The 14,267-nt window shown below is 35.8% G+C and overlaps 1 protein-coding gene across 1 annotated transcript in view; it reads left to right on the top strand.

Moving 5' to 3' along the window:
• MMS22L (MMS22 like, DNA repair protein) overlaps window positions 1–14,267 on the top strand; it is a 125,943-nt gene that overhangs the window by 88,947 nt on the left and 22,729 nt on the right. Inside the window, exons 16-19 of the mRNA XM_040474213.1 lie at window positions 2,008–2,158; window positions 4,237–4,388; window positions 5,274–5,416; window positions 10,442–10,601. Of these exons, the coding sequence (XP_040330147.1) occupies window positions 2,008–2,158; window positions 4,237–4,388; window positions 5,274–5,416; window positions 10,442–10,601 (606 nt within the window). The remainder of the gene's footprint in view (window positions 1–2,007; window positions 2,159–4,236; window positions 4,389–5,273; window positions 5,417–10,441; window positions 10,602–14,267) is intronic.

Genomic DNA, 14,267 nt, shown 5'->3' with positions numbered 1-14,267 from the left:
GGGGTCCAAGAACAGGCAGCTAGGTAGATGTGCCAGGAGCTTGTGGTAGTTCTCGGCTGATGTTTCTCATTTCTTTGTGAAGTAGTAAGTAAGGCCGTTAGCTGAAAGTGGGGATGGGGAGGAGGTGCTGGCTAACGACAGAGAGAGGGAAGAAGGTATGCGGTAGCCCTCCAGGAGAGTAAAAGTCTGAATGGACTGGAGTAATGTATCAGGAATGCTGGCCAGCTCTAAGGTCTAACTTAAAGTTTATAGTCCTAAATTTAAAGTGAGATCAGTCAGTAGGATTCCTTGCCAGCCATTTATACTGGAGCAGGTACATAGCAAGAGAAGACCAAGAGTTGGAATTAAACATTTGCTTTTTCCAGAGAAATACAATGAATCAAGTAAGAAGCAAGGGAGCGGACAGTACACAAAACTAGCGTAACAGTGGACCGTGCAATAAAGCTGCCTAAAAAAGGAAAGAAGGCAGTGAGGGACAGGAAAAAAGTTGTCGGATCAATGAATTGTAGGTCTTGGTGGAATCAGATAGTTGTTGGGAGTTGGAGACCTAGAGACAAGAGAGTTGGAAAACCCCTCCAATTGGGTGGAGGTGCCAGAAAGCGGGAGAGAATGTACTTATTGCTAATGCCAAAGTCTCACAGTATCAGCATGGGAGTAAATGGCTGAAATAGAGTGGAAGATAGATTCACTGAGGAGGGGAGTTCAAGAAACTGATAGGCCAGGATATCGGAAGAAAAGCCATCCAGGATTATGACAGGAGCACTGCTAGAGAGGATGTGGTTAGTGAGCTATAGTCTTAAAGGAATGAGGGAGATGAACAAGGAATGACATGAGAGTCAAAGCTGGAGGTTTTCAAGAGGAGGAAGGGGAGAATGGTCTAGAAGCATCCTCGGGACCAAGGCGCAAACTCCGCTATCTGTAGGTCAAGTGTAGGAGAGAAGTGGGAGAATACACAGCCACTGCTTGAGGGAGGTACGGAGGAGCCAGTGCTTCATAAGCAGTCTATTGACAAACAAATTAATGTAATACAAATTAAGTTGGGGAATTCCCAGGAAATCACAAAATAAAGTATATTTGTTTAATGTGGCTAACTAGGGAATTCTAGTTCCTAGGCTTAGTAGGTTCTGAAGAAAGTGGAGTGTCACTGATTACTAGGAAATTACCATTTAATGGAAGACTATCCATTGTCTGAGACCAAAGTCTTCTCTGTGGCAGGTGGCAAGTACATTAGCTTGATTGGAGAGAAATAGATGCTAGAAATATTTTTTTAATGGGTTTTTTGAGGGGCACCTGGATGGCTCAGTCGGTTAAGCGTCAGACTTCAGCTCGGGTCATGATCTCACAGTCTGTGAGTTCAAGCCCTGCATTGGGCTCTGTGCTGACAGCTCAGAGCCTGAAGTCTGCTTTGGATTCTTTGTCTCCTTCTCTGCCCCTCCCCCATTCATGTTCGCTCGCGCGCGTGCACACACTCACTCTCAAAAATTAAACATTTAAAAACTTTTTAAAAATAAAATAAATGGGATTTTTCAATGAGGGGGTACAAACATCAGATGTAGAATTTGGAATTTGAGGAAGCCATTATAGATTCCATGATGATAATGCTGAAATAGATTATTCTAGACCCATTCTTGGAGATTATATAATCACTACGGAAATTTCTTTGGCAACATGAATATAGTTCAGTTTTTGCTTTTTGTTCTGCATTTCTACATGTGACATTTTATTATTGAGGGGAAATAGTTTTTAAAAATTCCTTACTATAAGGGTGCCCAGGTGGCTCAGTTGGTTGAGCATTCGACTCTTGATTTTGGCTCAGTTCATGATCCCAGGGTCATGGGATCGAGCCCCATATCCATGCTCAGCACGGAGCTTGCTTAAGATCCTCTCCTTCTGTCTCTCTCTCTCTCCCTTTCTCTCTACACTCTCTCTGTCAAAAAAAAATTTTTAATTTTTGTTAATTTAAAGAAAAAAATTCCTCACCATAAATTTTTCTCATTTTAAATCTAGATTTTACTTTGCTAGCATTGGACATGCCCAGCACAGCTCCATCAGATCTTCAGCCTCAGCCAGTTATATCAATAATACAGCTTTTTGGTTGGGATGATATCATCTGGCCCCAGGTTGTAGCAAGATATTTAAGTCATTGCCTACAAAATAGGTAAGTGACTTGATTTCAGGTATGCACATGTATAGAAACTCATGATAGATCAGTATACTAGGAAAGTAAGAATTTTCACAAATAAAAACTGATCTTCGTACATATACTGACACTTTGGTGGTTTTTGCTTTTGGATGTATCAGCATTTGACAGTGGCAGTAGCCTGCCTTAAAAATAAATAAATAAATAAAAATAAACATAAAACTTGCTGCTTAAAAGCTTTTTTTTAAAACTGTTTTTGTAGGACTACCTTTATTTCATCTTGAAATTACCTTTCTATATTCACCTTTTTGAAAGAAATTATGTAATTAATATTGCTGGTTCTGTAAAATACAAGTATATTGTATTTTTAGGTGTAATGATAGCTTTCCCTTTCACAGCTAGGTTTTTTAGACTCAACTCTTGTACAATTAGGAACACAACACTTCATCACCCTGAACCCTGGTTTCCTTATCTGTATCTCCTGTTGCATTATATAACAGATCTGAGGAACTCCAGTAGGAAAAACATATAGTAAATGAAGTTACAATAGAAATAGTGTAATCGGGAAGATATGAAAAAGAATAGTAAGATGAGGGAAAATAAATGCACAAACCTGGGAGACTACTGTAGTTCCTGTCCAGATGAAGAGGGATGCGGTCAGTGAGGTATTCGCATAAGGGAGTCCACTAAGCAGTCAGTAAGCCATCTTCTCATTGGCTTTAAGTCATGAAGTAAGGGAGCTCAACTTCGATTGGATTACTTTTAGTCTCTTTTAGCTTGCTAATTCTATAATAACAAACAGTATTTATTAAATACTTCTGCTGAAACTGTCTGGAATAAGTTTAGTTTAAAAAATAGTATTTGATATATTTGTAACAGTTGAAGAAACTGAAATGCAAAGGTGTTAAAGAACTTTGGAAAGGTTGTCATAAATGACAAACCTTAGTTCTTTGGCACTGTGTACTCTTTGGGACGTCTTCTGTTCAGGTTTTTCAAAGCAATATTTTTAGAGTTATGACTTACATGTATTTTTCAAATTTCTGACTTTACCTAGCACTTCATAGTTAGGCTAAGACCACCCTCATCCTTTCTACCCCCCAGTTATAAAATGGTTAAATATCAGATTTAGCCAGGCTTTTGGCTTCACAGAAAGATTTTTGGTTTTATTTTTTTTCTGTCAGATGTTACTTTGTAATTCTTCAATAATGACCGCCTATGGAGTGGTATAGCAGGAAAGAAAGGGATGGGTATGGAATTGGTTAGAAGACTCACACAGAAATCTTTGTCATTAACTCTTGTCTTACATAAATGGTCATGACCACTTCTTTTTATTTACTCTAAGGGCCACTGTTTTTTTTTCTACTTGCCACTTCCTTTATTATGTCACCTAGCTACTTATAAGCCCCTTTCTAGATTTTCCCATTTTAACCTTATTCTCTTTACCTCTTGCCCTTGGCATAAACCTGCACATTTGCCACCAGTGGAAAAAGGAAATTAAAAATTAGAACCGTCAGGGGCGCCTGCGTGGCTCGGTTGAGCGTCCGACTTCAGCTCTCTGCCCTGCCCCCACTCATGCTTGCACTCGCATGCTCTCTTTCTCTCAAAAATAAATAAATATTAAAAATTAGAACTGCTATAGATGAAAGCAAAAATTTTTTTTTTATTTTTTTTTTTTCAACGTTTATTTATTTTTGTGACAGAGAGAGACACAGCATGAACGGGGGAGGGGCAGAGAGAGAGGGAGACACAGAATCGGAAACAGGCTCCAGGCTCCGAGCCATCAGCCCAGAGCCCGACGCGGGGCTCGAACTCACGGACCGCAAGATCGTGACCTGGCTGAAGTCGGACGCTTAACCGACTGCGCCACCCAGGCGCCCCGAAAGCAAAAATTTTTATATAAAATACCCTTTTTTGTGTATCTCTAGTGTTTATTTTCAGCAGTGTATATCTGAATTAATGTGTGTGTCTATAAAACAAGCCAAGAAGTGGGGTGTGTTAGAATTTGTCCTTTATTTCTTAATCTCTATACTCAGGGAATATATTGTAAGGTTTTGGCTTTGGTTTTGGTTTTAATATCCATCAACTTGTTTTTACAGCATGTTATGTGAAGCACTTTCTCATTCAGGCTGTGTATCTTTCCAAGCCTTAACTGTAAGATCATGGATTCGTTGCATTTTGCAAATGTATATAAAAAACTTCTATGTGCCTGATGATTTGTTCATTGATATAAATCCTGGACAGGCAGTTGGTAAGTATTTCAGGCATTTTACTTTCTAGATAGCTAAATAATGTTTAAAATGTCCTGATTTGTTACACAAATTAATAGAAAAAGATGAAAAATATATTTGTTATATAAAATGTTTGTGTATATGTATACATGTTTTGTGTGTGTGTGTGTGTGTGTGTGTGTGTGTGTGTGTGTGTGTGTGTACATTTTCTTTTGCAGTCTGTTTCTTTTTCCTGATATTTCCCTGTTATATATGACAAATTTCTCTCTTATAAAGATAAAAGAACTTGTTTCCTTGGAAGCCATGAACAAAAACTTGCTCTCAGGTGACAAGCTATCTTTTTACCTTGAAGAAACAAATCACAAAAAAAGATGGAACTGTAAAGCAAATAACCAGATATCACACTGTTAACACCCTAAAAAGAAAAGTATCTAATTGTGAATACTTCTCTCCTATTTTATATTAGATATTTTACCTCTCCTCTGCTTTACTATTATAATTCACAGACTGATACTTATACTTTATTATTGTTTTTTTAAATATCCATTCAGTTCTGGTTGCCCACAGGACATTCCTTTTCCGAAAGCTATTCTTTATGGCCATTTGTAAATCACACAAAGTTTGGACTGAAAAAAATGCCCCAAATTCATTGTGATATCTTATTACATCAGTCGGCTTGACATGAAAAAATTTTGGGGCTTGTGTATTCACAAGTATATGTTTTTTTGGTTTTAAATAAAACTTTTCCTTAGAGACTTAATTGAAAGTTTTTAATTATGTGGAAATTTGAATTTTATTTTAAAAAGAATGTTATACATGAATGCTGTATTCCTTACTCTCATCTATGTAACATAAATTTATATAATAAATCTAGGAATATTATTATATTATTTTTATCTTAACAGAAAAAGAGTACTTGGGACAGTTGGCTGAACTGACAAGGTTGCTATTTAAACTCTCAGAAGTAAAGAATATTTTTTCAAAGGCTCAAGTCGAATATTTATCCAGTCCAGAAGACCCTACAAAAGCACTTATTCTATTTTTTGAGGTATTTTTCATTTATTAGTGTAATTGTCCAGATGAATTATAATTATTTTTCACAAAAACTTGAAGTGTTTATGAAATTTGTCTATTAAATGAATTATTTTAAATGAATCATATTATTGGTTGCCTGCTATTATAAAATTAAGGAGGAATAAAAATGTGAATCAGTGATTTAGTACAATTACAGAATATATTTGTTGAGGACAATTATATTAAGGACAGCAAAAGAAGTACATGTAATGAAAAGTAGTGACTAAGGAATGCTACATAAAAGCCTCACACTAAGGCTTGTGTCAATTGTAGGAATATCTTATTGCTGAAGTTCCTAGGTAGCAATATTCTCCAGATTCTTGGGAACTAGATTTCCTTATTCAGGGTCCATAATAGTTCTAACTTAATGTTTACCACCCTGTAGCAAATAGTAAATTTTACAGTAAAATTTTATTGTAGTTAGCATAAACACTAAGTGCTTCATATCATTATGGTTGGGGCCTTAAAATCCAATCATTTGTTTTAGCTTTGTCTCCATAATAAATAGTCGCTTTCAGCATTTGACTTTTATTTATTAATTTTGCAGGAATTTATATTATGTGATAGTCTTTGCATCCTTGCTGAAACTGTTCATGTGTTTGGATTAGTGGTTTTGTAAGCTATTCACAATAAAAGTTGGTTTATTTTCCCACAGAGCGGTTGGCATTAACTGCAATGAAAATAAATACAGCTATAAGCTATTGCCACAAATGTGAATTCTTCCACTGGTTTCTATTAGGTTAAAGTACAATTGTATGACAATTAGTGATACCATATAAATCCTAAAAATATTTAGTAATAGTTCATGCAGATATGAAATGGCCATTTCTTTTGAGCCTTTTATTTAGTTGTTGATCGGATCTTCACTTGTACTTAAACACCTATCCTAGGAACCATACAGGATCAGAAAGGGAGGTAGAGGTCATGTACTTCACTAATAGTTTCCAAAGAGTCTTCTAATTTCGTCCCGTCCAATTAATTGTTCTTTCATCACTCAGTAAATAATAATTGTTTGCTAAATGCTAGATGGTATTATGCCAGGATTTCTTAGGGGTTTGCAAAAACAAAAGAAGTAATCCTTGATCTTAACTTTTTACTTGTCTGAGAATACAGGATAAACACAAAGGTTAAAATAGTAAGACAGTGTATGCAAAGTGTCAGTTTATAGATCATTCAGTAGGTTAATAATTCAGAGCATCTTGGTCTAAGAAGTTTGGATTTTCTTCTGTGAACAGTATGAAGGCTTTATACATTTTTAAGTAGGTCTGATTTGATCAAATGACTTTTTAAGAAAATTAGTTAACAGTAGATTAGAGTGAAGGTGTTGGCCAGAAACTAGCTGATTTAGAAGGAAGTAAAAATTGAATTATGAAATTTTGAAGGGATGTGAAAGAAATACTGTGTTTAACTAAAAGAATGATGATACCTTAAGGAGAAATAGGAGCACATGACTTAGGGTGAGGGAGAAGTAGGTGAGGAGTTCAGTTTTAAACTGGTTTAGTTTGAGATTGGTGTAAGGTGTCACCAAGATCATTCCCGTGTACTATGTGATTCCCTGGGAGGACTCAGAGCTCAGCATATAGTTGTACTCACAGCTGTGATTTATTACAATGAAAGAATTCAAAGTTCAGTCAGCATGGGGTGAAGTCTGGAGACACCAGGCAGTTTCCAAGGGTCCTCTCCCAGATGTCGCACTGGACATACTTAATTCTTCCAACTAGGAATTGTGACAACACATCTGAAATGCTGTCTGCTGTCTGCCCGAGGGTTTTCACATAGGCCCCCTTTGCCTAGCACTTAGAAAATTCCAGACTCCCAGAAGAGAGGCAGATATTCAGTGTAAACTATATCGTTCGCACAGACAGTTTAGGTTGAGTGAGCCATACTTACTGGGAAATGGTGGGAAAGACCTAAGTTCCCAATCACCAACCAAGGGCCAAACTTAAAAATACACCTTTTTAAAGATAGCAGTCTATGGCCTACCATGTTAACTCTTTCTTACATAGAAATGATAGTATGACAAGTAAATAGAGTCAAAGAAATCCCTGAGATAGTCTGAGAAATACATATGTCTTATAGTCCTGGGAGGTTAAGGCTAAACACAGAGAAATACTGAGATCTAGATCAGTGGTTCTCAAAATTGTGTTTCATAGGCATCTGAGGGTTGCTGATACCTTTTCAGGAATTTTAAAGCTCAAAAGTGTATTGACATTTACACAAACGGTGCAGAAACTTTAGCACAAATCAACACCATGGCCCAATGTTATATTGGTGGTCATAATTTTCACTGCCACGCAATCACAAGAGAAAAAAAAAAAGAACCCAGTCTCACTTAAGAATATTCTTAATGAAACAGTAAATTATTAAATTTATTAAATGTTGACCTTTGAGTACATGTCTGTAATGTCCTATGAATGACAATGGAAAGTGCACTTAAAAGCACACCTGCTTCAAGTGAGGTGGTTGTCCAAAAACAACACTTTATGTAATAATTTGAGTTACAAGCTGACCTGACTGCTTTGATCTTGAAAGACCAACTAACAAAGTATGGTTGTTCGGACTTGGGTATTTGGCAGACATTTGCTCAGAAATGAGTGAAATGAGTATCACTTCAAAGAAAACAACTGACGGTGTTTGTTGCTAATAACACAATTTGAGCTTTTAAGAAAATTAGAATTTTGGAAAACAAGCATTTGCCATTAGCTTGAGAGCTTCATGATAATTAAAGACTTTTCTGATGACATTGGTGGTGGTATTAACAAATAGGAATTTTTTAGTGAATAAGTGAAATGTGTCAACATTGGCAAGCTAACTCAGTGAACTAGAATTTTCCAAATGACCAGTACAGGCTTTTTAAAAGCATGCAGGAGTATTAAACATTCATTAAGAAAGCAAAATAGAGCAGTGGCTTTTAATGCAGAAGAGTACAGAATATTTGTGGACACGGTTTTGAGTTCCATAATACAATTAACCTTTAAGAAATATCACTTGTCAAGTTTTGGTGTAATATCAAAGAGGGATTCCCATAGTTACCTGAAATGTCTATTAAAATAACTTATTTCTCTTCCAGTTACATGTATTTGTGAGATTGAATTGTTTTCATCTGCAGCATATTACAACAAATTGTGTGTAAGGACAAATATGAGAATCTAGCTGTCTTCTGTTAAGCCAGAACTTAAAGAGTTTTGCAGAAATGTAAAAATTGTCACTTTTCACTAATTTTTTTTTGTTTTGAAAAATAAAGTTCTTTTCCATAAAAACATTTTACTCTGTTAATATATAATGCTTATTATTTTTGCTTTTTTGAGTTTATTTATTTATTTTGAGAGAGAGGGAAAGAGAGCGCGCATGAACAGGAGAGGGACAGAGAGAGAGGAAAAGAGAGAATCCCAAGCAGGCTCTGTGCTGTCAGCACAGAGCCCAGTGCAGGGCTCGAACTCAACGAAGTGTGAAATCATGACCTGAGTCAAAAGCAAGAGCTGGATGCTTAACCAACTGAGCCACCCAGATGCCCCATATAATGCTTCTTATTTTTAAGTGAACTAGTACATAATTTAAATTTTCTCTTTTTTTATATGGTAAATATCAATAGATATAGCTCAAATAATAGTAAGCACCTTAAGATCCCAACTTTTAAGCATACGAAAGGGAACTGAGAAGTTTGAGAACTTCTGGTCTAGGAAAAGAAATGTAGAGAACCAAGGGCAGAAAGCTAAATAAAAATAAAAGGTTCATCAAGTATATCTTTTGTTTTCATCTGTCAGTCACTCCAGTTCACTATATTCCTTCTTTTCCTACATTCTACATTTTGTTATCAACTTGACTAACTGTAATATCACATTGAATAACTTATCCTAATCCCTCATTTCAAAACTCCACAAGTCTTTAGTGATCTTCACTTCTGCTCTGCTTCATCTGCCCACTCCCATGACTAAACCTTGAGCTATGGCATCATTGGATTATCTGAGAACTCTTTGATGATCACCACCTGTGCCTCCAGACCTCCAAGTGACCTTCCACTTCCTTTTCTCCAAGTGCAACATCCTCTCAAGGTCTCACTTCTTCCCCATCCGTCTTAATTAGACCCCTTGGTGGCCTTACTGCAGGTATACTCTTATCATCATCCTTTCAGTCTTCCATCTTTGGTCTTTTGGTTACACCTACAAACCCTCAACCTTGGATTAGTGCAACCATTTTCTTTCTCTCCTTTGTCTTATCTGCTGAGAGCTGCAGGAGAAAAATCATGTAACTGTATTGGTGCCATTGTGTCCGATTTAGGTCATTGAAATCCACTCTAAGTCGCCAATAATGGTTTGAAAACTGCTACTCTTCTCAAACCTTCTAACCTATCTGTAGCCAGTCTTCTCTTGATTCTTTTTGTGACTTGTCACCTCTTATTCTCACCTTTCCTCAACTTATTCTTTCATTTATTTCTCTTCCTTTTCACACTTCACTCTTCTCTCACCGCCTCACCTCACATTTCTCTCTACCACCTCACCATTTTGCTATCTCTGTCCTTTGTGCCTCATCATTTTTCCTCTGAGAAAGTTAGCATCTAATGGCTCATAAAATTTTGCGGGGAAAAATCAATCCATATCATATAACTGAACTTTAGAGAGGTCATACGTGTAAGAATTTGGTCATGTTGCTTGTAGATTTTACTTGTAGGAATTTGGGGATTGCCAGTTGTGTGCCAGGATGTTTGGAAGTCTTGATGTAATTTGGCTATAAACTTCTTTTATATCAGTTCCATTGATTTTTTTTAATTCTTCTTTTAACCTTTATTTTAATTATAAAAGGTAAGAATTCATTCTTTTTTAATTGAAAATCTTCAATTTTTTTAATTGCTGTGAACATTTATTGGAAAGTTAAGGATGTAAACTTAAATGTAAGGGTGTGTGTGTGTTTGTACGTGTAGAGAGAGAAATTTTCTTTATTTTTCAAAGTCTATACTGTATGAAACTTGGAAATCTAAATCATGTTTTTCCTTATTTTATAGGCTATTGGTATTACTTATGGGAATCTGCAGACACTTTCTGATAAATCTGCCATGGTCACAAAGTCCTTAGAATACCTTGGTGAAATATTAAAATATATAAAACCTTATTTGGGAAAAAAAATTTCTAGTGCAGGACTGCAACTGACTTACAGGATGATGGGTATGTACTCCTGACGTTATCGAAACTTCCTTATGTTGAGCCTATAGTATCATGATAGGAATATTCTAATACACTGACTAAATCACTGTTCTCCATACAATCATAAGAATAATTTGAAAGACAAAGATTTAGCTTACAATAATTCATGTTGGCTTTCTATTGCTGTATCCCTATCCTGCCCCACCTCCTTTCAGAACTTTCCTTGTTACAGCTTGTGTTAATATTAAAATTAATTATGACCAAAACAGAAAATATGCTCATACCAATTTGATATCAATAGTCTGTTGTGAATCACTCACACTGTGAATACCTGGATGATAAAAATGGACTTTTTTTAAGGCTTATCTGTGCTTCCTTAGAATTTAAAATATCAGGAAACCATCACTTCTATTTATCTGGTCTGCTCTGTGTGAAGGAGGTCAGGAAAGAATTTACTATGGCACTAGAGATATTTATGCTTCAAATCTTGCTTCTCACAATACTATGTTTTCTCCTTTCGAAAAGAAATCTTTTTCTGTGCCTGTGCTATAACAACATAGTTCATCCTTCTTGAGGAAGTTAGTAATTTGAATACCTTTGTTCACTAAAACCATGTTACTAACCAAAAATAGGAACTGGATAAAGGGAAATGAGAAAATTTTCCTTAGAAGTTTTTATAACAGGGGCGCCTGGGTGGCGCAGTCGGTTAAGCGTCCGACTTCAGCCAGGTCACGATCTCGCGGTCCGTGAGTTCGAGCCCCGCGTCGGGCTCTGGGCTGATGGCTCGGAGCCTGGAGCCTGTTTCCGATTCTGTGTCTCCCTCTCTCTCTGCCCCTCCCCCGTTCATACTGTGTCTCTCTCTGTCCCAAAAATAAATAAACGTTGAAAAAAAAAAAAAAAAGAAGTTTTTATAACAGAATTTAAGGTTTTTGTTTTTGTTTTTTTTTTAATTTCTCTGTGGCCAAAACCTTATATCTTCTCCCTTTGATCTTGTGAACATATGAATAAACCTGATTTAGGCTGTCTGAAACCTTTTATCTTTGTTGTGAAAGATAAAGGAGAATGCAAAAATGTCTAAATATGGATGATGTAGAATGTAGTGAAAGCTATAGTAGCAATTCAGGCATCTTAATTTTAGAGGAAAACAGAAATGATAACTTATAAATTTAACATAGTAAAATGTAGATTAATAAGTATTTCAGCATGTAGCCTTATAATTTATTAGTCTCTGTTAGATTTTTGCCAAGCTAAATTTATGACTTCAGGAGATATATTTATTTTACAAAATATGTGATAGTCCTAACTGCAAAATCATATTTGGATTGGTAATATGTCGACCTATGAAGAATTGAGGACCTTCCTTTGTTGTATTACATGATTGGCATACTGGAAGGTAGATCGGTATTCTTTTCTTTTGTCTAAATCTCAGAGACTGCGAATAGAATATATTGGTACAGTGTTGCCCCTTTATATGTTAAAAATTAGGAACAGATCACTTGCTTTCTTCTTTATGTAAGAGGCTCAGAACAAATTGGAGGAAGAGCAAGTATAAACTTTTTAGAGTTCAAATGTGCTTGAAGTATGTGTGTTTGGGGTATCATACTCACTTCAGGGAAAGTGAGGTAACCACAGAAACTTTTATTTACCTTGCTAGTTTCTAACTGGGGATACCTCTGCTGTTTACTTACAAGGCTGCTAGTGGAAGGTGCAAACTTGATAAAATCACACTTCAGATGAAGGCATCTGAGGTCTTAATTGTAACTCAGTAATTTCTGAGAAAGGATTGATTCATGAGTACTGTCTTCAGTGTTCTTAATCTTAATATTAATGTTTATGGTTTTTCTCTTTACATCTCTTACTTTTTCTGTTCCCATGTTTTTCTTTTGATCATTCTTCTCTCTTTAGCCATTCCTCCTCTTTTGTCTTTGTAATTGAAACTCTACCCATGATCCTCAGTGCCTATCCTAATATTCTGTGTTTTCCACACTCTCAGGTAGACCTGGTCTCCCTGATTAAGCTTCAGCTGTCCATCTCTTACAACATTCTTCATAGCTTGCCAGTTATTATAATTATTTGTGTACTTGGTTTGTCCCTACTAAAATTTTAAATTTATGATAGTGGCCATATCTTTTTAACTTTTTATTCCCATTATCATGTTGTATTTTGAACAAATAAGAACATTTCCTGAGTTATATATTGGGCACTGGATTGGGAAAGAGCTTCTCCAGTGTAGGAGATGGTATATACTAAATAAATACTAACTAAATATACTAAATAAATATTTCTAGAATTTAACAATTTTATAAACTTAGCTAATAGAACATAATGTAACTTTTAGTGTTCATAAATGAGTAAAGTTACTTTCTAACCATAAATACATTTTAAACACCTATTATAATGATCCCAATCCTCCTTTTTTTTTTTAGGCATAGTATATGCATAGAGTAGGAAATAAGTAAACACATAAGGACTCTTACAGTGCAGATCTCTTTCAATTGTAGAAGTATGCTCCCCACAATTTTTCTACATTTTCTTTTTTTCTTTTTCAGTTTATTTATTTTGAAAGAAAGAGTGTGAGCAGGAGGAGGGGCAGAGGAAGCAGAGGGGCAGAGGGGCAGAGGAAGAGAGAGAGAATCCCAAGCAGGGTTCCACACTGTCAGCGTGGAGCCCATCTCAGGGCTTGATCTCACAAACTGAGATCATGACTGGAGTCGAAATCAAGAGTCAGACGCTTAACAGACTGAGCCACCTAGGTGCCCCTGCATTTTCAGCAGCATCGCTTAAATACGTAGTATGTTTATAGCCAGAAAAAAGACTGGTTTTGTTTGTTTGTTTGTTTGTTTGTTTAACAAAGCTATTCTATGTATTTTAACCTTTCTCCAAGTTTTTTACTTAAAAAATTTCTTTCTCTTTGCATTATTAATACCACACACTTAAATATTCTTCACTGAAACTTAAAAACTAGGGTTCTGATTTGGCAGTAAAACAAATGGATCTCCTCTGCCTTGTATGAACTCATAAAACTTAAGATCTTCAGCAAAGTGTTTTAACCACTGCAGAAGATGAAATACAAGGGTAGGTGATGCATTTTTGGTTGGAAGGCCCTTGCTCTTTATAAGTCAATTCCTGTGTGACACCTAAGAGTGATATAAATCATTTAAAATGTCAGTGGTGATGGCAGTTCCCTTTATGGGCATATTAATGTTAGTTAGGATGTGAGTTCTTCTTACACTGCTGTCATTCGCAAGTTTTCCACCTACTGAAAAAAATGAGGAGCAAGCCAGCGTTATTTAAAATATTGCTAAGTGAGCATTGTGTTTCTTTATGATTGATTATTGTATTTCCTTTTACAACAGAAGATTAATGTTGCTGTTTGTTGATCTTAGAAGTGATTATTGGCTGGGCTTTTTTCTTTTAACATCAATACATTCCTCTATAAGCGTATTTTTGTTTCCCTTCAGAGTTGAATTTTAAACTTTTTGTTTTATGGAAATGGCTTTGACGTTTATCATCTCTTTTGCTTTGTAAGATGGAATAAAATATAAAAGTTTATGCAGTACATATACCACTAATGCCACTTGGGCAAGCATTTAATGATCTCCTTTTAAATTTGTTTTTTCAGTAGAGAAGCCCTTAATAGCAGGAGTACACTCTAATGGGAACTACATAAATGCTCTTAATTACTTC

Source organism: Herpailurus yagouaroundi, unplaced genomic scaffold (genome assembly GCF_014898765.1).
Source record: "Herpailurus yagouaroundi ecotype Mexico unplaced genomic scaffold, PumYag 139, whole genome shotgun sequence".
Classification (NCBI taxonomy): Eukaryota; Metazoa; Chordata; class Mammalia; order Carnivora; family Felidae; genus Herpailurus; species Herpailurus yagouaroundi.
The sequence above is the reverse complement of the archived record's forward strand: the minus strand, read 5'-3'. Positions and strand labels throughout refer to the sequence as shown.